At 53.1% G+C, this 23,516-nt stretch overlaps 1 protein-coding gene and 1 long non-coding RNA gene across 5 annotated transcripts in view; one reads left to right on the top strand and one right to left on the bottom strand.

Moving 5' to 3' along the window:
* The window catches only part of CARD14 (caspase recruitment domain family member 14), a 36,546-nt gene extending 19,476 nt beyond the window's left edge, over positions 1-17,070 (bottom strand). The window contains exons 1-6 of one of the 3 annotated variants that reach the window (XM_046675587.1): positions 16,998-17,070; positions 10,145-10,303; positions 7,040-7,269; positions 5,642-5,779; positions 4,309-4,634; positions 766-933 (exon numbers count right to left, since the gene is read on the bottom strand). In XM_046675587.1, the coding sequence (XP_046531543.1) occupies positions 766-933; positions 4,309-4,634; positions 5,642-5,779; positions 7,040-7,250 (843 nt within the window). In that variant the 5' untranslated portion in view covers positions 7,251-7,269; positions 10,145-10,303; positions 16,998-17,070. Of the gene's footprint in view, positions 1-765; positions 934-4,308; positions 4,635-5,641; positions 5,780-7,039; positions 7,270-10,144; positions 11,798-16,997 lie in introns of those variants that run through there. The other 2 variants (XM_046675586.1, XM_046675588.1) reach the window with 2 other exon arrangements.
* LOC124246878 (uncharacterized) lies at positions 926-23,473 on the top strand. 2 transcript variants are annotated; one of them, XR_006890616.1, is made up of 3 exons: positions 926-1,000; positions 17,547-17,665; positions 23,435-23,473. It is a non-coding gene; the product is annotated as an uncharacterized LOC124246878 (long non-coding RNA). The 2 variants fall into 2 exon arrangements; XR_006890617.1 differs by lacking the exon at positions 23,435-23,473 and adding an exon at positions 22,390-23,312.
* The last annotated feature ends 43 nt before the right edge of the window (positions 23,474-23,516 follow it).

The raw sequence follows: 23,516 nt of genomic DNA, 5'->3' as shown, positions 1-23,516 counted from the left end.
GGCAGTGCCAAGGCAGGGGCCTGCTCTGTGCCCGGGGAATGTCTACTGAAGGAATAGCTCCATAAATATATCTATCTATTTTTTTTTGGTGAAGAAGATCGACCCTGACCTAACCTGTTGCCAATCTTCCTCCTTTTGCTTAAGGAAGATTGGCCCTGAGCTAACATCTGTGTCAGTCTTCCTCTATTTTATGTGGGACACCACCACAGCATGGCTTGACGAGTGGTGTTAGGTCCATGCCTGGGATCCAAACCTGTGAACCCCGGGCCACTCAAGTGGAGTGTGCGCACTTAATCCCTACGCCACAGGTCTATCCCCCATAAATAGATGTTTCTCCACTGAAGGAATCGAAGAGGAGAAGCAAAGCGCTTGCATACTCCAGGGCTAGGGGACCATTAATCCCTCTGCTTCCTGTGACTCCCTGCTCTCCAATGCATGTGCGGGCAGGACGGCAACTTTAGAGCTAATCCTGTCATTTATAATCAGCCCAATCCACTCCAAAACAACGAGGCAGCACAGACAAGCTGGGTGGGACATTCTAATGAGTGTCCAATAGGCGTGAATTCTGCCAAAGTCTGGGGGCGGGGGGAAGAGCAGGAGGGAGGGACGTAAAGAGAAACAGTAGGAGTGAGTCGATAGGTGCCATCTCCTCTGGTCCTTAGCCACACCTCAAGGAACCAGCTGTCAGGAATCCACGGCCTGGAGGCCCCAGGCTGATGTGGCAAAAACTCCCAGCCAGCTCCCAGGGAGGGAACCAGGACCTACCAGGCTGAAAGTCAGTGACCGGAGTTTCTCATTCTCCTCCTTCAGGCGGTTCAGCTCCTCGTCTCCAGGTTCCAGGACGCTGGCCATCTGCAGGGACCGCTCTCGGAACTCCCGCTCACAGGAAGAAGCCACCTTCTCCCGCTGCAGCTCCTGCTTCATCAGGTACAGCTGTCCAGGGAGGAGATGCAGAGGTGGGACGATGTAAGCACTGTTTCCCGACTAGACCAGAAGCCAGGTGAGTTTCTCAACCTTTCTCCTTAATGATGACACTGCTCATACTCAACGGGGTACCTCTCTGGAGATTTCAAAATCGACTGAAGGGTTTGCCTAATGAACAGGCCCAGCTCCTTGTGGGAGGAGAAAGCTGTGTTAGCTCTACTTTATAGTTGAGGCTGGGGTCCCCGGGAACAGAGCGAGGAGCCCTGGCAACCAGCTCTTGGATCTCTATCGTGAAACTGGTAGTCACAGGCAGCCAGCGATGAACGGCTGGAGTAAGTCTCCTCCAGCACGCTCCCTGGCTGCCCTACCCTTCCATATTCTGCTAAATGAGTCAGATAAAGGGAATTTGGATTCATGAAAATCTGTAAGTAAAAGGAAAGAGGAGAGTCAGTCAGATGGGGCAGAGACGCCTGGGAACACAGGACCCGGTCTATTCAGACACACTTGTAATCCGTGTGCAAACATGTGCCACCTCCTACCCAGGGGGCTGCATGCGCAGGGCTGTGGTCCTCTGGAAACTACCTGGCCAGGCCCTGCTGGCCTCCATCCTGCTGCACAGGGGCCCAAGAGAAACCTGGATCTGGAGCAGATGGACCTGGCCTCTCTGAGTCCCAGGTGTGGTGCCCCTGGGGAGAGGGGACTTTCCACATAAGACAAACCAGGAAGTCTGGACGTCGGGGTGGAGTCTGGCGCTCACCCCGGGGCTGAGGTCAAGTGGAGAAGGAAGAACCGTCCTGCTGGGATTTTTTCCTTCCCAACATCTAGTCAGCAAACTATCCATAAGCAATTGCTGAGTTCCTGCTGTGGGGCACCCAGGTTAGGCCTGTCACGGTCTACGTATTCAAAAAGTAAAATTAAATCATTAAGATCTGGAAGGGGGGGACCTAAAACTGAAAGTAAACTGAAACTAATGAACTAATAATATTTCAAGCAAATACCACAGCCACAATGAAGGGAGAGAGAGAGGGAGAAGGGATGGAGAGGTGGGGGCAGCTACAATAACTTACGGCACAGTATTTAACTACAAGCCGTCAGCCCTGGGCAGGGTTGAGTGGGTGGGGGGAATCACAACCCTGAACTCTTCTCAGGAGGATTGCTTACTGTTCAGGTATGGACTGAGCAATTCTGAAACCATTGTAGATGGACCATAGGACTGAGCAAGAGAGTGTGTTGACATTGTTGGGAGCCAGGTTCTCATGGAGGAAGCATACAAGAAGCATACAAGGGGGAAGGCAAGAAAAAACTTTGGGGGATTGACTGGAATTAGAGGTGGGGATGTGAACTCATGATTTCTAAAGCATGTGTATGTATGTGTGTGTGCACACCTGCATACATATGTGCATACGCATACTTGCACGTGTGTGTACATGTGTGTATGCACGTGCACGTTTTCTAGCTCTGTCCCCTGAAAGGGCGAAGGAGCAAAGATACCCCAGAAGCCATGAGCACACATAGCGCCCAGATCTTGGTCTCTAAAAGGAACCAGGGCCCCTCGGAAAAATGGCTGACCCTGGAGCTGGGGCAGGGTGGGTATGAGATGATCTCAGACCACCTTGCGATGCAGGAAAGGGAGTCGGTGCTTAAAAAGCAAGGGGGCGTGTCATGGGACACAGAGCAGGCTGAAGGGGCTCCTGTTGGCAAAATCTGGGACAATCTGAGCACCAAACTCACTCAGGACAGTAACATGTTACAGACTGTTGGAAACAGGAACCCAAGCATCTGTGCCAATAACAGATGCGCACGTGGGGAGAAGACAGGCTCCTTCCCACAGTGAGGATGCCAAGGGCCAACCGGCCGACTGCAGGGCACTCTGGAGATGGGGCTCACTCATCATTTCGCAGCCGCCAGAGGGAAGAGGTGTTTGGACAAGAATCACCAGTGAGGCCAAGTCTGGGGGGAATGTCACTGAGAAACAGGGTGGCTTTGGGTCTCAAAATGCCTCCCCCACCCCCTGCCCCAGATTGCTTATTTGCTGCAGGGAGGAAAAAGAAACAGGGATTATGCAGTGGAGAAATAGGGCAGCACCTGGACCCAACGGGCATTATTGACATCACCAGTGAGGGGAGCTGAACCTCAGCCTCCTGATGGGGTGCCCTGAGCCAGGCTGCATTCCCTGTGCAGGATCCCGCCAAAAATCTGTTATCTTTGTCTACTCACGAGGAACTGAGACAAACCCCAAATGAGGAGCCGTCTATTATAGAAAAGAGAGGGGGCTGTCTTCTTCAAAAATGTCCATGCCGTAAGAGACAAAGAAAGGCTGAGGGAATGTTCTAGATTAGAGGAGGCTAAGGAGACAGGACAACTAAATGCGGCACCTGATCCTGGACTGGATCCTGGACTGGAGGGGAAAGGCTGTAAAAGATGTTGTTTGGGTCAAATGATAAAATTGGAACACGGACGGGAGACTAGATAAAAAGATTGCATCCACATAATTAATGAAGTTGATAACTGTGCTGTGGTTATATGAGAGAATATCCTATTTTTAGGAAATATACATTGAAATGTCTAGGGGTAAAGGGCCATGATGTATGTAACTCAAGTGGTTCAGAAAAAAAAGTGTGTGTATGTGTAGAGAGAAAGAGGGACAGGCAGAGACAGAGACAGTGACACAGAGAAGAGAGGGAGAATGCCAATGATAAAGTAAGGATATGTGGGTGTCCGTTGTACTATTTTTATTTGTATGCTTTTTAAATAAATTTGAAATTATTTCTATATAAAGCTAAAAATTGAAAAGCTAAAAACAAACAACCAATGCCATAAAGGAAAAAAAAAAATGGCAAAATGGCAAGGAATGAATATCCTCAATATTTAAACAACTCCTACAAATCAATAAAAAGATAATTATCCCCAACGGAAAAATGAGTAAAAGGCCTTGTGGGGGTTTGAGGGGCCTCGCTAATAACACTCCTGTTCTCCCGCCTGACTCCAGGACCGGCTGAGAAACACAGACGGGCTGGTAGAAGTCCACCGTCCCCCGGGGGGGTGAAACTAGGTGGGTCCACTACCATGGAGCCCAGAAGAGCCAGACGTGCCCCCAGACGTGGGTGCGTGGGACTCCCCATGGTGGGCACTTGACAGATCAGCCAGGCCACGGGCAGTGACGGCTGAGCAGACTCGTTGCCATGTAGGCTATGGGAGGGGCTCTGGGGGGTGGGGGTCAAGGGTCAGCCTCCCGCAGGAGCACCTTAGCTAAGGCTCACAGGGCAGGGACGTGTCACAAGGAGGAGGGGAGGGAGGTCCAGAGAGACGGACCAGCGAGGGCAAAGGCGCGGGGGTGGAGAGCAGCAGGTGGGGCTGGGCCTCCCGCCATGGGGTCCCCACTACCTCCTCCTGGAGGCTGCGGCAGCGAGTGGTGGCCAGCTCCTTCTCCTGCAGCGCGTTGCTGTAGTGCAGCGAGAGGCTGAGCATCTCATCCTTCAGCTTCAGCACCTCGTGGAAGTGGGCGCTGACCTCGCGCTGCATGCGGCCGTGGTCGGCCTCCAGCTGGCGCAGGCTCTCGGCGCGGGCCTCGGCCTGGCCCAGGCGCTCCTGCAGTCGCCGGCATTGCTGCAGCAGCGCCTCCTTCTGCCCCTTCTCCTGGCTCAGCTCCTCCTGCAGGCTGCTGATCGCCCCGGCCAGGCACTCGGTCAGCTTGGACGTCTCCATGAGCCCTGTGGGAGAGGGGCACGGGGGCCCAGGCCTCACCACCACGGCCCTCGCTCCTTGTCCCCCAGGGTCCTTGCATCTTGTGTCCAGCCTCTCAAGCCGGACCTCCCACCCTAATCTTTTGTTCTCCTTAAAAGCCTTCAGGCTCAACCAGACTCGATGATTTGGTTAAATAAATAGCATGATTTGAGATTTGGGGACGAGGATTATCCACTCTTAGCTTCCCCCAGGGACCCAGCTTTCAGACCCAGCTCCCTGCCTCAGCAGCCGGGACGGGCTCAATGCCAGCTCATTTTAATGTCATCCTAAGAAAAACGTAACCGGGAATATGAATCTAATAGAACTCCACCCAACGTAAACACGGCCTGTGCTGCCAAACAGGCAGAGTTTTCTCATGCAGAGTTTTGAGTGATGTCTTGCTCCTTTGAACGCCTAACTCTTTCAACAGGTCCTCCGGGGAAGCCCCAATTACTCAGTCAACAAGAACGGCCTTGTCTCCTTCCCAGCCGCCGTGAACCTTTACTCAGGCAGCTGAGCAAACGCACAGAAGGCTGCAGGCTCCATGCATTTTCCTCTCTGGCAGAGGCCGCTCCGTCCTCTGTCTCCCCACTAGGGCCGACTCCGGGACCAGGCCACCCGCTCCGCCTCGAGCACACGCCACCCAGTGAGGTGGAGGCCGTCTCAGGAGGTTTTCCAGGGAAACGACAGGCTTCCCTTTTGCCCGCGCCTCTCAATGCAGGTTCTGGGCCCGAGACGGGCCTCCTCAGTGCTGGATGATTAGGGACACGCCTTTCCTTTACAACCAAGGCCACGGGCTCCTTCTCTGACCCATCCCCTACTACAGTTAGGGGACGGGGGTCTCCTCACCCCCAGAGTGCTGGGGCACAGGCACGGGAACCTGGGCCTGGAGGGAGCAGGGAAAACACCTGGAATAGCATGGAGCTAAGGTTGCTGGGAACCAGAGGCTCTGGAGAAGCCCCGCCGGCCCCCCGGTCAAAGACGGAGCTCTCACCACTGAAGCCGCTGAAGTCCACGTTGGGCTGCAGCCCGGTGACCTTGGTGTAGATGTCAGGGTTGTGGAACTTCAGGCTCTCCAGGAAGGCGAGGGCCCCGTTCTTCCCTCGAGTCCTCAGCAAGTCCAGCAAGTGCCCTTGGGAGAGAGAAACTCTTAGCAAACAAGGCGCCGGGGGTGAGGGTGGGGGCTTGGGGGTGGGGGCTGGGCGGCTTCCCTCGACGGGGGCAGGGCAGGGGGGACCGGGAGTTTTCGAGCATCTGGGAATCAGAACCCCTCGCTGCTCTTGGAGGCTCCTTTTATTGATGTGATGAGTCAGTCTTGAGACGGCTGAGGCTGATATTTCTTGAGCAACCACTATGACCCAAGTTGGGGATAAAGACTAAGGAAGACGATCTTTGCTCTCAAGGCCTCCCCGGTGTGTTGGTGGATGTGTGCAGACAGGTGTGTAGAAAGTGCGTGGGAAGAAAGAAGCGAATAGCAGCGCCCCAGGGCCAGGGGCCCAGAGAGCTCGGGCTTCCAAGCCCACCCAGATGCCATCGCTCACAGCCTGCGTTACTAGGTTGGGTTCACGTCTCCTGTATTTGAGGCTCATAAGGCAACATGTGCGAGTAGAGTCCTGTTAAAGCTCCCACTTGCGGCCTGCTTTCTGCAGTCCAGGCTTTGAGATGAGTATCTTACAACCAGGAATGCATTCATCTCTTAATGACCTGATAAGTGGAAGCTGTTAGTGTCCCCATTTTTGAATGAATAAACACAGCTAGTCAGATTGTCAGTCAGCTCCAAAAACATCTGGAGTGGGTTGAGTGGTGGCCCCCTCAAAGATATGTCCACCTGGAACCTGTCAATGGGACCTTATTTGGAAAAAGGGTCTTTACAGATGTAATTAAGGTAAAGATCTCAAAATGAGATCAACCTGGGTTGTCCAGACGGGCGCTAAATCCAATGACAAGTGTCCTTATAAGACACAGAAGAGGAGAGACGCAAAGAAGCAGGCCGTGTGATGACAGAGGCCGATTGGAGTGATGCAGCCACAAGCTGAGGAAGGCCTGGGGCGGCCGTCACCGGCAGAGGGGAGAAATGCTCTCCCCCAGCACCTTCAGTGGGAGCACGGCCCTGCTGACACCGTGATTTCAGAGCTTTGACCTCCGAACCTTTCTGCTGTTTGAAGCCCCCTGTTTGTGGTCATCTGTTTGGCAGCCCCAGGAAACTAACACAGTGTCTCCACACCCGGAACCCTGGTCCCCTTGGTGTTGTCCCATAAAGCTCTGCACTCCCTGCTCTCACGCGGGGCTTCGCGGCACAACCTGCGCTCAGCTGGCTCGGTAGAGAGGGCCCGCCGGAGCCGGGGCGGCCCGGACCCGAGGCGAGCGGCCGTGGGCTGGCCCGGGTCCTCACCGGCTCTCATGGCCGTGTTGGTGAACCTGGGGCTGTGCAGCACCTCCTCCTCGTCCAGCTGGCCCAGCACCTTCGCCTGGCGCAGGTAGGGGGTGAGGCGACTGGGGCAGATGCTGCGCACGATCCTGTAGCGGTGGCTTTCCAGCATCTCCCAGAGCATCTCCTCGTCCAGGGATGTCAGCGTGGAGTCCGTGCGGCACAGTTCCGCCATGACTGGGGGCCTCAGAAGCCTGGATGGAGAAGGTAGTGATGGAGGGCCGGCATCAGCGACATGGCTTCGGGGCCCGGGGAGGCCTTTCCATTCAAACCCCCTTTCCCCACCTTACTGGTAGGGAAGGAAATGACCAGTTCAGAAAGAGCGATGACGCCCACCCTGGCCCTGGTGTTCCGTGACCAGAGGGAGGGGAGTATCCATCCTCATCACTGACGTCAAATCAATTCCTCTACCGGGAGCAGAGCGAGAAGAACTGGGTTTCTTTTGGTTTCTGGAGACTGGATTTGCCTTTAGCACACGGGAAGCTGCCCCTGGCTGGGGAACTGATGTACGAAATGGGTCTAGGACATGCATTCTCCACTCAGTGATATGGCCCCCAAGAGGGGGAAAATTGGTTCCTGAGCAAAAATTCTTACTCCTCTATGTATAATGCACAGATGTGCACACACAGATATACAGTACACCTGTGATACTAATGTTTCATGAGAGGACGATTAGGGAAAAGATGTCTGAAAATGCTCCCTAAGGGTGATGATGAAAGAAGGGTGGAGAACACTGGCCTAGAATCAATGTGAAGGTTTGGACCACCAGTCCTGCAACCCAGCAACCAGAGGCGGTGCCTCAGTCTCCATCTCAGAGGTCGGAGGGCAGTCAGGTGGGAAGCAGGGCTGAGGGAAAGGGTGCTGTACAGAAAGCACTCTGCTTTTGCTTGGTGCGGCCGACATCTGCCATTTTTCACACGGAGGTAATGCCCCTCTACAAGGGGCTGGCGGACCCTGCCTTCTGGTCAGAAGCCAAAGTGGACAGACATTCCCTCTCTTTGCTCCTGCACCTGCCCAGGATGCCGGACCCGGGCTGCAGGGGCAAGTGCAGAGGCTCCTAACACATGCACGTCCCACGGCACCATCTGCGCTAACCTAACCCTCAACAGTAACGCCAGTAAGCAGGGCTTGCCATGCCAGTTACATCTTTTCCTAAAAAAAAAAAAAGTTAAAGTAAATAGTTACTAAAATTTTAAAAATTCATCTGAAATAATGGTAACAGAGCTGCACTTTGGAAATGCTGCTCTACACACTTGTTCCTGAAATGTCGCTTTTGTTAGAAGCAAGACTGCTGTCTTCTCTAGAGCAGGAACACGAGGACGCGCTGGCGGAGCTGGGACGGAGGGCGATTAGACCGAGGGCACGGCGGCCCCAACAAGACCGAAGGAGAAGGAGTGAGGGAGAAAGAGGCCCATGTCAGACCCCTGGAAGGTCCCACCATGCTTTTTAAATGCCCATAGATTTTCCTGAAATAAAATTCTTAACATGAAGGACTTGGTTGCTTACTTGGGAGACGTTCAGGCAGGCGGCTGTCAGAGGCCACCCTGAGCCTCCCGGGAGGACTTCCTTGTGTGAGAGGCATTGCTCCCCTCGGGTTATAATTCTCAACAGGGAAGGTGTATTGGGTTGAGTAGTGTCCCCACAAAATTCATGTCCACCCAGAATCTCAGACTGTGACCTCATTTGGAAGTAGCGTCTTTGCCAAGGTAGCTAGTTAAAATGAGGTCATGCTGGATTTGGATGGGCCCTCAATCCAATGACTGGTGACCTTATAAGAAGAGGAGGGGACACAGGACACACAGAGGGAAGACGGCCAGGTGAAGACGGAGGCAGAGACAGGAGCACAGCGGCTACAAGCCCAGGCGCGGCAGGGATTGCCCGCAAGCAGCGCAGCTGGAAGAGGCGGGAAGGATCCTCCCCTAGACCTGGAGAGCGAGTGTGGCCCTGCTGACGCCTTGATCTCGGACTGCTGGCCTCCTGAGCTGGGGGAGAACACGTTCCTGTTGTTCGAAGGCATCCAGTCTGCGGCGCTTGGTTACGGCAGCCACATACACTCAAACTGAGACACTCGGGAAATGTGTCAGGGGAATGACACTTTGTAACAGCAGGTTATAGAACAAGGCAGCACTAAAACAAAGGACTCTTTAGAGCAGTAGAGGCCACACCCCCTTGGCTGGTGGCTGTGCCGGTTTAGAAACGGCAGGGTCTCTGGAAGGGCTGAGCCGCAGCGGGCCTGGGCGGATGCCCCAGCTGGGCCACAAGCTCCAGATCTGTTGGGATAAAGCATGTGTGTGGACCAGCTCGCCGTCACAGGCCCGGCACAGCAGCTCCCCGGGGGCACCCCGACTAGTCCAGAACCCAAGACCTCCTGTCGGGAGGAGCAGAAATCAGCTGCCCAGCGTCCCACCCACAGAGCACGCCCTGGGCGCCCCAGCTCTGTCCTGAGCCGCCTCCCACAGCTGTGTGCCCCCATCTCTCTCTTCCCTCCAGGCCCCAGCCCATTAATCCAGCTAAAGAATTCCAAAATGTTTTAAAACTGTGGACTGTTTCAAGCATATCAGAAAAGTCCCGCAAATGAGAACAAATATTCATGTTCCCACCAAGCAGATTCCACCGTCATGTTTTGCACTTCAGACTCCTTTGCGAGGAAACGCGTCGTTAGAGACAGCTCAGTCCTTCTGCTGTCTTCAGTCCCTCCCCCTCCGTCTGCCCAGACGTGACTGCTACCCACGTCCTGCATGTACACGTGTCTACAAATAAGCCATGGCACTTTCGCGTGATTCTTTGTGCCAACAGTAACTTGACATGGACAATGTCTTTACCGTGGACTCTAACTTTACGTGACAAGCTTCATGCTGGACTTGGCACGACACTCAGCCTCTTCTGAGGTTTCTCATATGGACACACGCCTCCTGGAGAGGTCTGTACACTAAAAATGCTCAAAAATCAGAGCAAATCAACCCTTATAATCTAAGAAAAGTGGGAAATGATTGTTGGAGGGTCCTGTCTCCGTGGACAGCCCCCCACAATCCACCCGATGGGCCGGGTCCACAGCAAGTAAGCACTCACCGAGGGAAGCTCACATTCGCTTCTGCAGGAGCTCCTCACAGCGGCATGGGATCCCGTGTCCCCTCCGTGGCCAGGTGTCGTGCTGGCTCCCTTCTCAGCAGGCTGCTGGGCGGGATGGTGCTGGGCTGGAAGATCCTGCCAACTCAGTGCCACGATGACCTGTTCACCATGTCAAGCCATGTGACTTGCTGCAAAACTCAAAGTTCGGGCACCAAAGACTAATGCAAGGGGAAAAAAAAGACAAACTCCGATCCAGGAAGTAATTCAACAGATCTTTGATCCCTATGTTTGCTCAGTAACTGCAGAAGCTTCCTTAGGGTTTGGAAACAGGTTTCTAGAAGGAAATTGGGCTTTGAACCCTAGAATACCAAGGACAGTGGCCAGGTGCAATAGTTACCCGATGTGTTGTGGGTCCTTCTGGGACCCTCACCACAGGGCCAGACCCCCTGACACCCTTCCCCTTAGTCTCCTTACCCAAGGAGAGGGAGCTGCTGGATGCAGTGTGGACGGGAAAGGGCTCGGGGGGTCTTCCTGACGAGGAACAGAGAGGACCCAGCCCAAGAGCAGGAGTCCCGTCTCACTGCCCTTTGGCAGCTCCCTCCTGGTTTCTTCGGGGGAACAGTTGATGGAAGCTCATGAGTCAGGGTTTTATGGATTGAATTGCGTCCCCCCAAAAGATATGTCGAAGCTCTAACCCCCACTACCTGTGAAGGTGACCTTATTTGGAAATAGGGTTACTGCAGATGTAATCAGGGTAAGACGAGGCATTAGGACGGGCATTAAATCCCAAATGCCTGGTGTCCTTATAAGAAGAAGAGAAAAGACCCAGAGATAGACTCTCAGGGAGAAGGTGGTGAGACAAAGGAGGCAGAGACTGGAGTGATGCATGTACAAGCCAAGGAACTCCAGGACTCCTGGCAGCATTGGAAGTTCAGAGAGAGGCCTGGAACAGATTCTCCCGGGGCCTTCCGAGGGAGCGCAGCCCTGCTGATGCCCTGATTTTGGACTTCAGCCTCCAGAACTGTAAGCAAATAAATTTCCATTGTTTGAGGCCACCCAATTCGTGGTGATTTATTACAGCAGCCCTGGGAAGCTAATGCACCAGGGCAAAGGGAATTTGAAAACTGGCCAAGTCCCGGAGGCCCATCCACATCCAAGGATGAGCTGTCAACCCGCACACTTGAATGCAAGGCTCTCGAGCTCCACCCGGAAGAAGTCTGTGTCACTGGACCTGCTGAATCAGGATGACGACCTTCCACCCTGCATCAGGACCAGCAGTGTGATCCACGGAGCCCAGTACAAAACAAAAATACGGACCCTTTGTAAAAAATACTCAGGACTTCAAGACAGAGGCAGCAGAGCATTAAACCAAATGCCGGGCCCCGGGCGCAGGTTGCACATCTGTGAAGCTGGCCCTGCTTTGCATGATCAAGGGGTCTCCACGCCCCCACTATCTGATTTATGTCTAAATTGTGAGCTAGACCAAGGGATTCTTTTGGGATGATCATTGCCCTTCTGTGTAGTTCTCTTTTAAGCCTTCCTGGGGGAATAAGCATTCATCCTTAGCACCTAGGGGTGGGTGGGCTGGTTAAGCCTGGAGAGCCCTGGAAGGGGGAGTGGGGAGTGCCAAATGGGACCCACCTTCTCCATGGCTGCCAGGCTGGTGGCCTGCGGGCCAGCACAGGGCTGGAGTCCCCACAGGCTCATGATGTGACAGTGGAGAAATGGCTCAGCCTCTGGGCATCCATGGCAGAGGATTCTCACTGGCCAACTACTCAAGGACCAAGGACAGAGGAGCCACTCCAGAAGCAGCCCTTCTGTGCCGGGTGGGTCCTGCCAGGGGAGGGCGACGGTCTTTGTGTGCCCAGCTGCCAGCCTGTCTGGAAACGTGGCAAGCAGCAAAGGCATCTCCTGTGCCCAGACCCAGTGCTTGGCCACGGGGACCCAACCCAAGGCAGGGGATCTTTGCCCAGGATTTGTCTATGTGGGAACCAGGTCTCCCCCACACCCAGTCATGGAGCTGGAAAGATAAGATCTGGGAGGCTTGCACATGCACATTCATGGCAGCACGATTTGCAATCACCAAAAGGTGGGAACAACCAAAGTGTCCATCGACTGACAGATGGACAAACAAAATGTGGCCCATTCCATACAGTGGAATATTATCCATCCATAAAGAGGAAAGAAGTGTGGCCTGCCTGGTGGCAAAGCAGTTAAGTTTGTGCGTTCAGCTTTGGTGGCCCTGGGTTCACCGGTTAGGATCCTGGGTGCGGACATGGCACCACTTATTGAGCCATGCTGTGGTAGGCGTCCCACATATAAAGTGGAGGAAGATGGGCACGGATATTAGCTCAGGGCCAGTCTTCCTCAGCAAAAAGAGGAGGATTGGCAGCAGATGTTAGCTCAGAGCTAATCTTCCTCAAAAAAAAGAGAAATGATCCATGCTACAATGTTGATGAGCCTCGAAAACATGCTGAGTGAAAGAAGCCAGTCACAAAAGACCACATACTGTGGGATTTCGTCTGTATGAAGCGTCCATAGAGACAGAAAGTAGATTAGTGGTTGCTTAGGGTTGGGAGTAGGGGTGGGGCCGGAACGGTGACAGCTAAAGAGTATGGGGTGGTTTTTTTTTTAAGTGAAGGAAATGCTCTAAAATTGACCGTGGTGGTGGTTGCACACATCTGTGAATATACTAAAAGCCATTGACTCGTCCACCTCAAATGGGTGAATCACACGGTATATGAGTTATATCTCAATAAAGGGATTTTTTAAAAAGATCGCAGAGCTGCCGGTGACCAGGGCCTGAGTCCCCTGTGGCCCCACTGCCTGCCAGGATGCAGAGGAGGGAGGGTGGCGAGGCATCCTCTCGTGACCTGGCCTGCCCTGCCTCCCTGAGGCCAGCGCCGGCTGCCCCTGCCCTAGGGGACCCCAGCCTCCTCTGTCCTTTCTCCCTTCTTTTAGCCCAGGCTGGGCCTGCAGGCTCCTGCTTGTCCAGCGCCCCTGCCGAGGGTGTCCTCTGCCCTGGAGGTGCCGAGGGCAGCTGAGTGTGTCTGACTTGGGATGCTGAGTGTCCCTTGCCGGGCTCCTCCTTTCCGGCCCTGCACTTGCTCATTCTAGCATCCATGTCCCCCTCAGCTGACCCCCGAGCCCCCTGGAAAGGCCTCCACGTGTGCAGAGGCGTGGGGTTGCCCCTCGCAGCCTCTTAGGTGATGGCCGCCGCCCACTGCATCCGGTGCAAAGATTCTGGGTCAGAGTCAGCATGTGAAGTCAGTCTGAATGGTAAAGGTGCTGAGTGAAGCAGCCTCACAGAACCTCTCTTCCCCAGTGCCTGGAAAAGTGAACCAAAACTGTCAAAAATTAAAAAAACTCAGCAGCCTCAAAATAAGGAAAAACGGAAAGGTAAACAACTTCCTGCCACAAACTTAGAAAAATGGGAGAAGAGCCAAGCGATGGATGGAGTGGTACAGAGGTCCCAGGGCCCAGGGCCCCACGCAGCCCGCTGACAGAACTGGTGGGGGGAGGGCGAGCACCAAGGCTTCTCCCCGCTGCGGCCTGTCTCATGAGAAAGAAACCCTGGGGGAACCTGGGGAGGACACAGCAGCACCCCCAGGCTCCCCAAGACACCCACGAGAGAAAGTTCTCCACTCGGGGTGGGGGGGGACGATCCTGTGCAGATGTGAGGAAGAAAGCTCGGCCCCAGGCAGCACTCCTGGCTGCATGGTGAGCATCGGGCCATTTAACTTCAGATTAGGACAAACTTTTGTGGGCATTAGAGTTCTAGAACCAAATAAGAAGATTCTCTGTCTTGAAAAGTAGAAACAGTGTGAGCGATAGAAATCTGAAGAGCTGGGCAGGGACGTGATGTGGGGGAATGTGGCACCTTGTGTTGGGGCGGGGCTGGGTGCTGTCTCCAAAGAGGCAGGTCGATTTCATATAACGTGTTTAACTTGTCATTGTTTTCACACTCTCTTAACTTACAGTGAGGATTTTTTTTTTTTAAAGATTGGCACCTCGGCTAATATCTGTTGACAATCTTTTTTTATTTTTTCCTTCTTCCTCTCCCCAAAGCTCCCCAGGTACATAGTTGCATATTCTGGTTGTGAGTGCCTCTGGGTGTGCTATGTGGGACACTGCCTCAGCGTGGCCTGATGAGCGGTGCCATGTCGGCGCAAAGGATCCGAACCAGAGAAAGCCCCGGCTGCTGGAGAGGAGTGTGCGAACTTAACCACTTGGGCACGGGGTTGGCCCCTACAGTGAGGATCTTTAAGGAAGTACTTGTTCTTGCAGTTGAGAAACATTTATACTGCATTCAACAATTCCATCAGTATTTTAAAAATAATTTTAAATTTAAGTAAAATTAAAATTTTACTTAAAAAAATTTTCCTTTTAAATCATGTAGAACACGATCCAATTTTTATGAAATAATCTTAGTGTATCTATCTCTCTAGCAGTCCCTCAGTTTATGTACTTATCCATCTATCTGTCCAATTTATCCACCTGTCTATCATTCAGTGTGTGTGTTCACTCGAATTCGTGGGACAGAGAGAAAGACAGAGAGAGACAGAGAGAGATGGAAAGACAGAGACACACAGAGAGGGAAAGACAAAGAGACAGAGGGAGACAGAGAGAGTGGGGGTTCTGGCTGCTGCTCACTGATGCTAATACTGTTATTTGTGGTAGAATTTTAGGAAATCTGTTGCTTTCTTCCTTTTTTGGTACTGATTAAACTTTTTAGAATGAGCAAGCATGGGTTCGATTAAAACTACAAAGTCATTATTTCAGAAAATAAGACAATTCACTTGATCAAACCAGGAGATGGGCCTCATCCAGACACGTTCGCCATGGATAAGGTGCCCGTCGGCCCCAGATCACCTGGGACACTTCCTGTCCTGACCTGACTATTCACGGTGCCCCCTTCTCTCTCCCGAGGGATGTGCTTTAGGTGACAAACTGTCAGAGGGCAGGAGGCGAGGGTGCACAGAGGCCCCGCCCCTCACACTGCAATGGGGACACTGGCAGAGGCGTCCCCTTTCCTGCTTTCCCCCAGTCCTGTGAGGAAGAGCCAGGGTGGGAACAGACCAGGGAACAGACAGGTGCTGACTGAAGTGGGGAAAGTTCTGGAAAAGCCGGGGGAAGCGGGGAGGAAGACATGGTCGGACCAGTCCTGCATCAGCAGGGAAGAAAACCGTTTCTTACTCCCTGGGTAGGATTTCTTAACCTTCTGCTTAAGAAAGGAGAGTAGAGCATCTTTATAAAACCCTTATGTTTCCCCCCAAATTTCTCATACAACTTCTGCTTTAATACACACCGGGCCTGAGCCTAGAGGTTCAAAAGCAGAGGAGAAATATGCCAGCCCTGAACTGTGACCCAAAGGCCTTCCTCGACGGGGGTCAACGGCCCAGGATGAAGTTGGCTCCCATGAGTCAGAGACCCAAAAGCTCAGGCTCACAGAATATTAACTTTGTTTTTAGCAAATTACACTCTGGTGCCCTCTCTGGTATTATATTATAAAGTCGCCAGGGGGCCACATTGCCAGCCTGCAGCAGAAATTCTGGGAGTTCCAGATGCTCGGGTCTCTGAGGATGCCCTGGAGACCAGGACTGGCCGGGAAACACGCCCCGGAGGCCTGCAGGTACTTCTGGTGCTTTCCCGGGGCTGGTGCAGGGTGACAGCTGCTCCGGGAGGGTCTTCTAGTCTGACTGCCACCCCTGCCCCCACCTCCTTGGAACACTGCCACCTCCCACAGAAGGTCAGATAGCACTCGACTTTTCTCAGACTCCTGTTCCCATCAACGTGAACTCGGAAAGTGAGGGCCAGCTGACGCCACAAGCTGCCTCACCAGGGCAGCTTTGGACAGAGGTCCCTCCGGGACTCTCCAAACCCCAGCCAACTGCCCCCTCTGGCTCCTGGGATCCCCCAAAGCCACACTGGGGTTTGGGTCTAAGTGGGTGTAGCTAAGCATGAGTCAGTCTAGTCCATTCTTCGAGCAGGGAAACAGAGTACAATGGCCCCCTAACGGCAATTAAAAAATGTGGATGTTTCTTTGAAACTCAGCCCCAATTTTAAGGGTTAGTCCTAACAGTAAAGAGAATTTACCCAGAGATCCCTAAGGATATTTTAAACTATAGAAAAGTTTTCTTAATAACTCTACAGCGATTCTCGAGAGAAAGTAAGATAGCAGGAGTCCTGAGCATCTAAGATGTGGGTCCTCCCATCTGACCCCTCCCCATGCCAACCTTCTTCTCTCACCTCAAGGCTCAGGCTCTTCTCTTGCCTGTAAAGTAGGAGAGAAGGAGAGAGTGCGTGTACACACACTCACACGCACGCACGCGCATGCACACACGCGCACACGCATATGCAGGACTCCAGAACAGGAAGGAATGAGTTAGAGAAAGCTTAGGGGAATTGATGATCCATATATATGATGGTTGAGGCAGATGGTCTCCAAGCACAAAAGGAACAGGTCCTCCCTGGACCCCTCGGCTAAGATCCCCCCACGGCGCCATTTGAAATGTTTGGCTGTGCCCTTTCCACTGACACCTGGCAGCTGCTCTCACTCCCTTTATATCTGAACTCAGAAACCTCCCTTTCTTCCTGGAGCACCAATGCAGAGATAAGAGTTCAAAAAGAGACTCCTCTCACCATCCCGGCCCACACTGTCCTAAGGTGGCCCAGCAGCAAGAACGTTCACATAACTTAATCAAGCGGAGTGGGACAGCTGTGGTCTCCTTTCTCGTCCGCAAACCAGGCACCACCCCCAGCCTTAAGAGGAGGCAGCCGGCCCCTCACCTTCCTCTGAGGACAGCTCTCGGCCCCATTCCTGGCCTGTTCACCCTCCCCTGTTTACACTGACCTGCTCTCCTGGGGACAGACTCCGCGCTCTTGGCTTCCTCCTCCTTGAGAGGCGATGACTGCCTGTGCCACCGTCGCGGCTGAGCAGCAGCAGGCGAGCCGGTCTGACAGGCACGTCAGTCCGGGCCCTGCCCACAGAGGCAGTGCCTGACACGGAGCCTCCGCGCGTCACCGAAGTGCCAACACTTTCCCACGGCCGGGATGCCATGTGCGAAGAGTTGGTTTTGCTTTTTCGAGAGCCGCCGCAGCGGCCGGGCACTGCCCGGGCGGGTGCTCAAGCCATGGAAGGCGGTGATGGAGAGGACAGCGGAAAGCCTCGGAGTGGAGGGAATCCTCTCTCCTTTGGGAACAGTCTCGGAAAAACTCTAGGAAGATTAGGATAAATCCCGGAGCTGTTCTTTGGTTTTCATGATCAGTTATGGGAAGTATTTAAATAACTCCAGTAGATCCATCTAAAACCAACACTTGATCATTACTATTCAGATTTAGAACACGGTCTTGATTCTTCCATGTTAATGTATATATCCTGCGTCTCATCACTTCTCCACAGCTGCGTTGCTGTGCCCTGATCATCTCCACCTGGACCTCTGCAGTGGTCTCCTGGCTGCCTCCTCCCATGCCCTTCACGGCCAGTCCTCAACACAGCAAGCAGAGCGATCCTGTTAAAGGGTGAGTCAGGTCATGTCATTCTCTTTGGTCTACAAGTCCCCAAGTCCTCACCATGACCCACACATGAGGCCCCGCTTATCTCATCCTTTCTGACCTCATTTCTCTTCAGCTGCTTCACACACAGGAGCCTCCTTGCTAGCCTCTGAATGCTCCAGGCGCACTCCTGCCCCCGGGCCTTTGCACGTGTGGCTCCCTCTGCCTAGAATGCTTTTTCCTTTACTTCCTTCAGGACTCCAACCAAGGGCAACCTTCCCAGAGAGGCCTTTCCAGGCCATTCTATTTAAAATTGTAGACTTCCCACTCTGGTCCTCCCTCCCTCTCTTCCTGTTTCATTTTTTCCTATTGAACTCATTGCTTCCTGACATGTCATGAATTCCAATTACTTGTTGGTTTCTCACCTGCCTTCCCACTATGAGCCTGTCACCTCCAGATGACAAGAATTCCTGTCTTTCTTGTTCTCTGCTGTCCCCACCCCTACAACAGAGATGCTCCATGCATACTGGTTGGGTGAATGAATAAACCTTGGTTTGGTGCCTGGTTGCCACTGGTGCAGATACTGGTCAGGAAAGAAGGGAGGGTCATGGCTTCATGGCCCGTCTGAGCAGGAAGGACCTTAAGGATTATCATCCTGACAGACAAGGGTCGTTCCTAAAGTCACAGAGCTAGTTGATGGAGGAACAGCAACCAGAACCCAAATCTCCTCCTCCTGGAGAACGAGAAGGATGGGGCTGCGGCCGCTCGGGGCAGAGCGAGCAAGAATGCAGGCACGAGGTGGGACGCGGATGCGAGCTCTCGGAGCGGAGTCTCAGCCTGCCACACGGCAGCTGCCCCTCAGGTGGGTTACACGTTGTCACCCTTCCAGCTAACACCCAGGACGATGCCAGGACCTCTTCCAAGGCATTCGAAATAGCCGGGCTGGAGACCTGAGCAACCTGGGTCTGAGTGTGCCTCGGCGGCTGGCCTCTCGTCTCTGAGCCACAGCACGGACCCCACACCCACCTCTGGCCCACGCCAGCACGGTTTGGCAGAGAGGGCAGGAAGCAGCTATTTCCACAGGAGCAGGCAAACCCGCCACTCCCCGTTGCTTTGCATATTCACACACTGCAACTGCCCACCTGGCAGCTCCATGGACGTCTAGGCGTCTCCAGTCTAGCCCAGCTAAATCAGATCTATTTTTAAAAAATCTTTGCTAATTGAAGTGCAATTCACATAACATGAGATTAACCATTTTAAAGTGAACAATTCAGTGGCACTTAGCACATTCACGATGCTGCACAACCATCACCTCTGTCTAGTTCCAAAACGTTTTCATCACCCCCGTGCCCCATAAGTAGCCCCTGCCCCATTCCCTGCCAGCCACTAATCTGCTTTCTGTCCCTACGGATTGGCCTATTCTGGACACTTCACATAAGTGGAATCATGCATATGTGACTTTGTGTGTCCGGTTTCTTTCACATAGCGTCATGGCTGAGTGATATTCTGTTGTGCGGGTAGACCACAGTGCATTTGTCCATGCCTCTGTCAGTGGATGTGTGGGCTGTTCCCACCTTTTGGCTATAGTGACTATTGCTGCCATGAACATGTGTGCACATGTACTTATCGGATCTGTTGATTTTGCCCCCAAGCCACCACAAGGCTGCTGTCCCCCGGCTTCCCCATCTCATGATAGTGCCACCCAGATGCTCACACCAGAGACCCAGGAGTCAATTTTCGTTCTCCCCAACCCTAACAGCGCCACACATCAGCCCTGTTGATCTCATTTCAAAGTATCTCCTGAGCCCTGCTCTCACCACCTCCACCACGTCAGCTCTAGCAGCCACCACTGCCTCTCCAGTGGGGCTCCCAGCCAGTCCCCAGCCCCCTGACTCCAACCTCTCGACATCTTGCTGCAGCCATGTCATCTTTACACACTTGATCTTAGCCAAAAAGGTGAGAAGTGATAAGCCAGGTCATCTTTCTAAACTGTTCCTCTCCCCTCAAAGAAAGACCACTCTAAAGTGGCTCCTATGACAGCCATCATGCATTTAAACTCCATTTCATAGTTTGTAAGACTTTTTATAATCTGACCCTGCTCACCTCTACTCCTATTCCCTCCCTTGTCCGCATTCTAGATGCCACAACTACCCTGGCCTTCTGTCTCTGGATCATTCCAATCCCCAGCTCATTTGGGGGTGTTCATACTCCCTGTCCCTTCTTCCTGGAACACTGCTCCCTGGGGTGTTACTGTGGTCACCTCCTCTCACAACTCATGGGGTAACTTCTTCCAGTCACCCTGTAAAACAGCAACCCACTAACCATGCTCTTCCACTTTGCCTCATTTTATTTGCATCGCAGTAATTACAGAACCTATAATTATCTTATTGGTTTATGTATTTTGTGGGCTTGCCCTTCTCTGGAACACAAGCTGTGTGAGGGCAGTGCTGTCTGACCTGTCCCCACCCAGTCCAGCACCTGGAACAGCACCTGTATCCCAGAGATGCTCCACGCACATCTGCTGCCAAATGCCAGGCGCCAGCAGTGTGGGGTCCAGGGCCCAGCTGGGCGAGTTCAAGGGGCACTTAGCAAGGCGCTCCATCCTGGGGTAGAGTGGGCTGTGTGTAGAAAGAAACAATGTTTGCCATTTAATACCAAGTGATGCGTGGGGCTTCTGGCAAGAAGTTGCTCTCTGGGCACAGCCCCTCGGATCCAGGATGGCAATGCCTGCGGCGATGACCCATGGAGACCCAGCCCAGCCCAGGAGCACTACAGCCAAACTTCCTGCCGCCCGAGGACAAGATGAGCCACCTTGACTATCTCCACCCTGAGACCAATGTGGGCACACGGAAGGAGGCAGCTCAGCTCCTGAGGTGCAGCCCATAGCCCGTCTTCTCCTCTGCTCTGGGATCAGCTCCAGGGGCTCCTGACCAGCCGTGACCCCATTCTGCATTCCTTCTGCCCTCTTTCCCTAGACATCTAGCCACATGGACTGTGTGCTGGGGCAGCGATGGGAAGAAAACAGACATGTTCCTCCTTGAGGTTAGTCTAATCAGGTGGACAACCCCTGGCTCCAGATCTAACGGGGTGGGAGGTGAGGTGCAGCTGACAGAGGGTGCTGCACCCCAACATAACGGGCGGGTCCACTTTGGCGACCGGGAGCCCTGGGTTGAAGGACCTAGGAGTGAGGAGCAGTATAAATCCACTTTCTAGGGGACTCAGAGCAGGGCCATTTCTACCCCTCGCTGGAGGTCACTTCAACTTTCCAGTCTGGGCCTTGGTTTTGCCAGCAGTAAAATCGTTAAGACAAGATATGCGTCTGTGCCCTCTCGTTGGAACTGTAATTGAGGTTTCTGGCAAGAATTGAACATTACTCTGGACGTGTAAGCAGTGGAATTGTGTGCTGACAGCCGAGCAGGGCTGAGTCTTGCTCTGGAAGGAGATGCTTATGCCCAGCTATGCAGAACAAATATTTTAGCACAAGTAACTAAGGCATGTTCTCAATACGACACTAGATGATACTTGCCTTCTGGTCATAAAGCAAAACACATTTCAGATCTCATGGACACTGTAAGACCTTTGGGGAGCCTTGTGTATGTAGGGTGTGTAAAACCAGCCCTGCATTTGAACAGAAAAATCCTCTCTCCCAAGAGGAGCTCTCAGCCTCCTTGCAATTACCCAGAGCCCTCTCTGCTACACAATGGAAACACGGCTCTCCCGTGATCTGGTGTACTGCTTCCAGCTCAGAGCTCCCTCAAGAGTGGATTGACACTCCTTACCGTCCCACGCAGGCCTGCCAGTCACCAAGGTGGACCCCACCCACCGTCATGTTCCCGGGCAGCACCATCTCCTGCACCTCACTTCCCACATGGTCTGTCCTCAAGGAGGACAAAGGCCACATCTGCTTTGTTCCCCATTGTTTTCCCAGACTGCGTTGTTCACTGAGAGACTGCACCTGCTCCCACACCACACTCCACAGCTCTTGTCATTTTCATGGACTCTGGCTAAAAAGTTAAACACTTACTGGCCCCAAAGGAAGAGGCCTTTAAGATGTGTATTCAGACACAGCAAGAGGGACATTGCCAGGAAAATGGCATAAAGGGTTACAAAACTGTGAAGGTAAAAGACAAGTCTAGGTGGATCATGAATGAGATTAAAAATCTCCGAATAAGTGCAAAAGAGGTAATTATCCTCTTTGCACTCAAAAGAGTGTGATAATTTCTTTCCCTCCTCATTGATAGCAGAATTCATAACGTCAGGAATCTTCAATTCACTCCTTCCCCACACTTCTGGCAAGGTTATTTTACATGCTGTTAATACCTAGAACAGCACTCTCCAAACGGAATATAATATATAATTAAAACGTTTCTATAGCCATATTGAGAAAAGTAAAAAGAAACAGGTGAAATTAATTTAAATAACATTTTATTTAGCTTAGTATATCTAAAACGGTATCATTTCAACATATAGTCAATATAAAAATTATTGAGATATTTTGTGTTCTTTTCTTGCAAGTCTTTGAAATCTGTATTTGCAGCACAGCCCTAAAGCACAGCCTGCAAAACAGGGTGTGTGCACCTCAGAGAGGGTACCAAACGATCCTTTATGGAGTGAGAAGAGGACATAAGAACTTACATTTGTATTTTATTTATTTTAAAGTCTAAGAAAGAAATTCACCTTTATAAATACTTAATATTTGAGTAATACTAGCATCATTATTAGGCAAGTTCATCAGGTCAATTATCTTGTAGGGTTTGGACACATTCTGAGATCAGAACCAGAGCTTTATGAGAAGGAAGCCCTCATTTACTCGTTTGCTGTCAAAATATTGCAACCCACTCCACTCTCCACGTGCCTGGTTTAGAGGATGAAAGGATTATCCAGTTTTAACCAAATCAACCTTCACAACAGGAGTGTTCAAGCACTCCTGGGAAGAGGCGGTGGATTAAAGACATGCCCAGCGATGCGAGCCAAGCCAACAATGAGAAAGGACAGAGCACAACCTTCCCAAAATTAAAAACGCCATTCGCACACCACGCAGGACCAGCACACGTCAGGGGGAGAAGCCGGTCCAGAGGCGCTTTGAGGAGTCGGTATCTAGACACCCGAGCAAGTTCAGGGCAAGCGGCCTAACCCGTCAACGTCCTACAGACAACAGAGCCGTCGTCTCTGGGGCGATGTCCCCGCAGGGCCGGGCTGACCAGCGCCTCTACCAGACGGAGGGACCAGGGAGCCGCAGTCGAACAAAGGCGCGTCCCAGGTCACGCAGCCCCGGCCCGGGGCGTCCTGGCGCCCAGGGACGTCGGGACCCCACTGTTTGCGTCCCCAGGCTAGAGCACTGTCTCTCGACACGCTCGACCCCGGGTAGGGGCTTTTCCACTAGGGGCCACCCAACCAGAAGGCAGTCAAAACTCCCCGATCTTCCGGCAGTAGACTCTGCACCTCCGGCATCGGTAACCACGAGTAATAGCCCGGCTCGCTGACAACGTCGAAGAGGTGCATAGACGGGCGGGAGTGTGCGCATTTGGGGACCACGGCCGCCTGGAGGCCCGGCCCGGAGCAGGGGCGCCCTGGCTCGGCCCGCAGCCGGTCTTCGGGGGCTCCGGGTCTACCGCCCCGCGCGGAATCAACCCGCCTCGGCACACCAGCCCCTTAACAGCGCCCCAACGACCGCGCCCCACACTCGGGTATCCCGCACCCTCCGCACCTTTATAAACTGTGGGCGGGATCCCGCCCCTCGCGAGATTTCATATCGCGAGAGACGCAGAGGCACCGCCCCTTTCCCCTTTCTCCTAGAGAGGAGCTCCCCGCCCCTCGCGAGGCGCGGCCCCGTCGCACGCTCGTACGCACGCGCGCGCGGTGGCGTCAGTTCCTGGCG

The sequence above is a fragment of the Equus quagga genome, chromosome 11 (genome assembly GCF_021613505.1).
Source record: "Equus quagga isolate Etosha38 chromosome 11, UCLA_HA_Equagga_1.0, whole genome shotgun sequence".
NCBI lineage: Eukaryota > Metazoa > Chordata > Mammalia > Perissodactyla > Equidae > Equus > Equus quagga.
The sequence above is the reverse complement of the archived record's forward strand: the minus strand, read 5'-3'. Positions and strand labels throughout refer to the sequence as shown.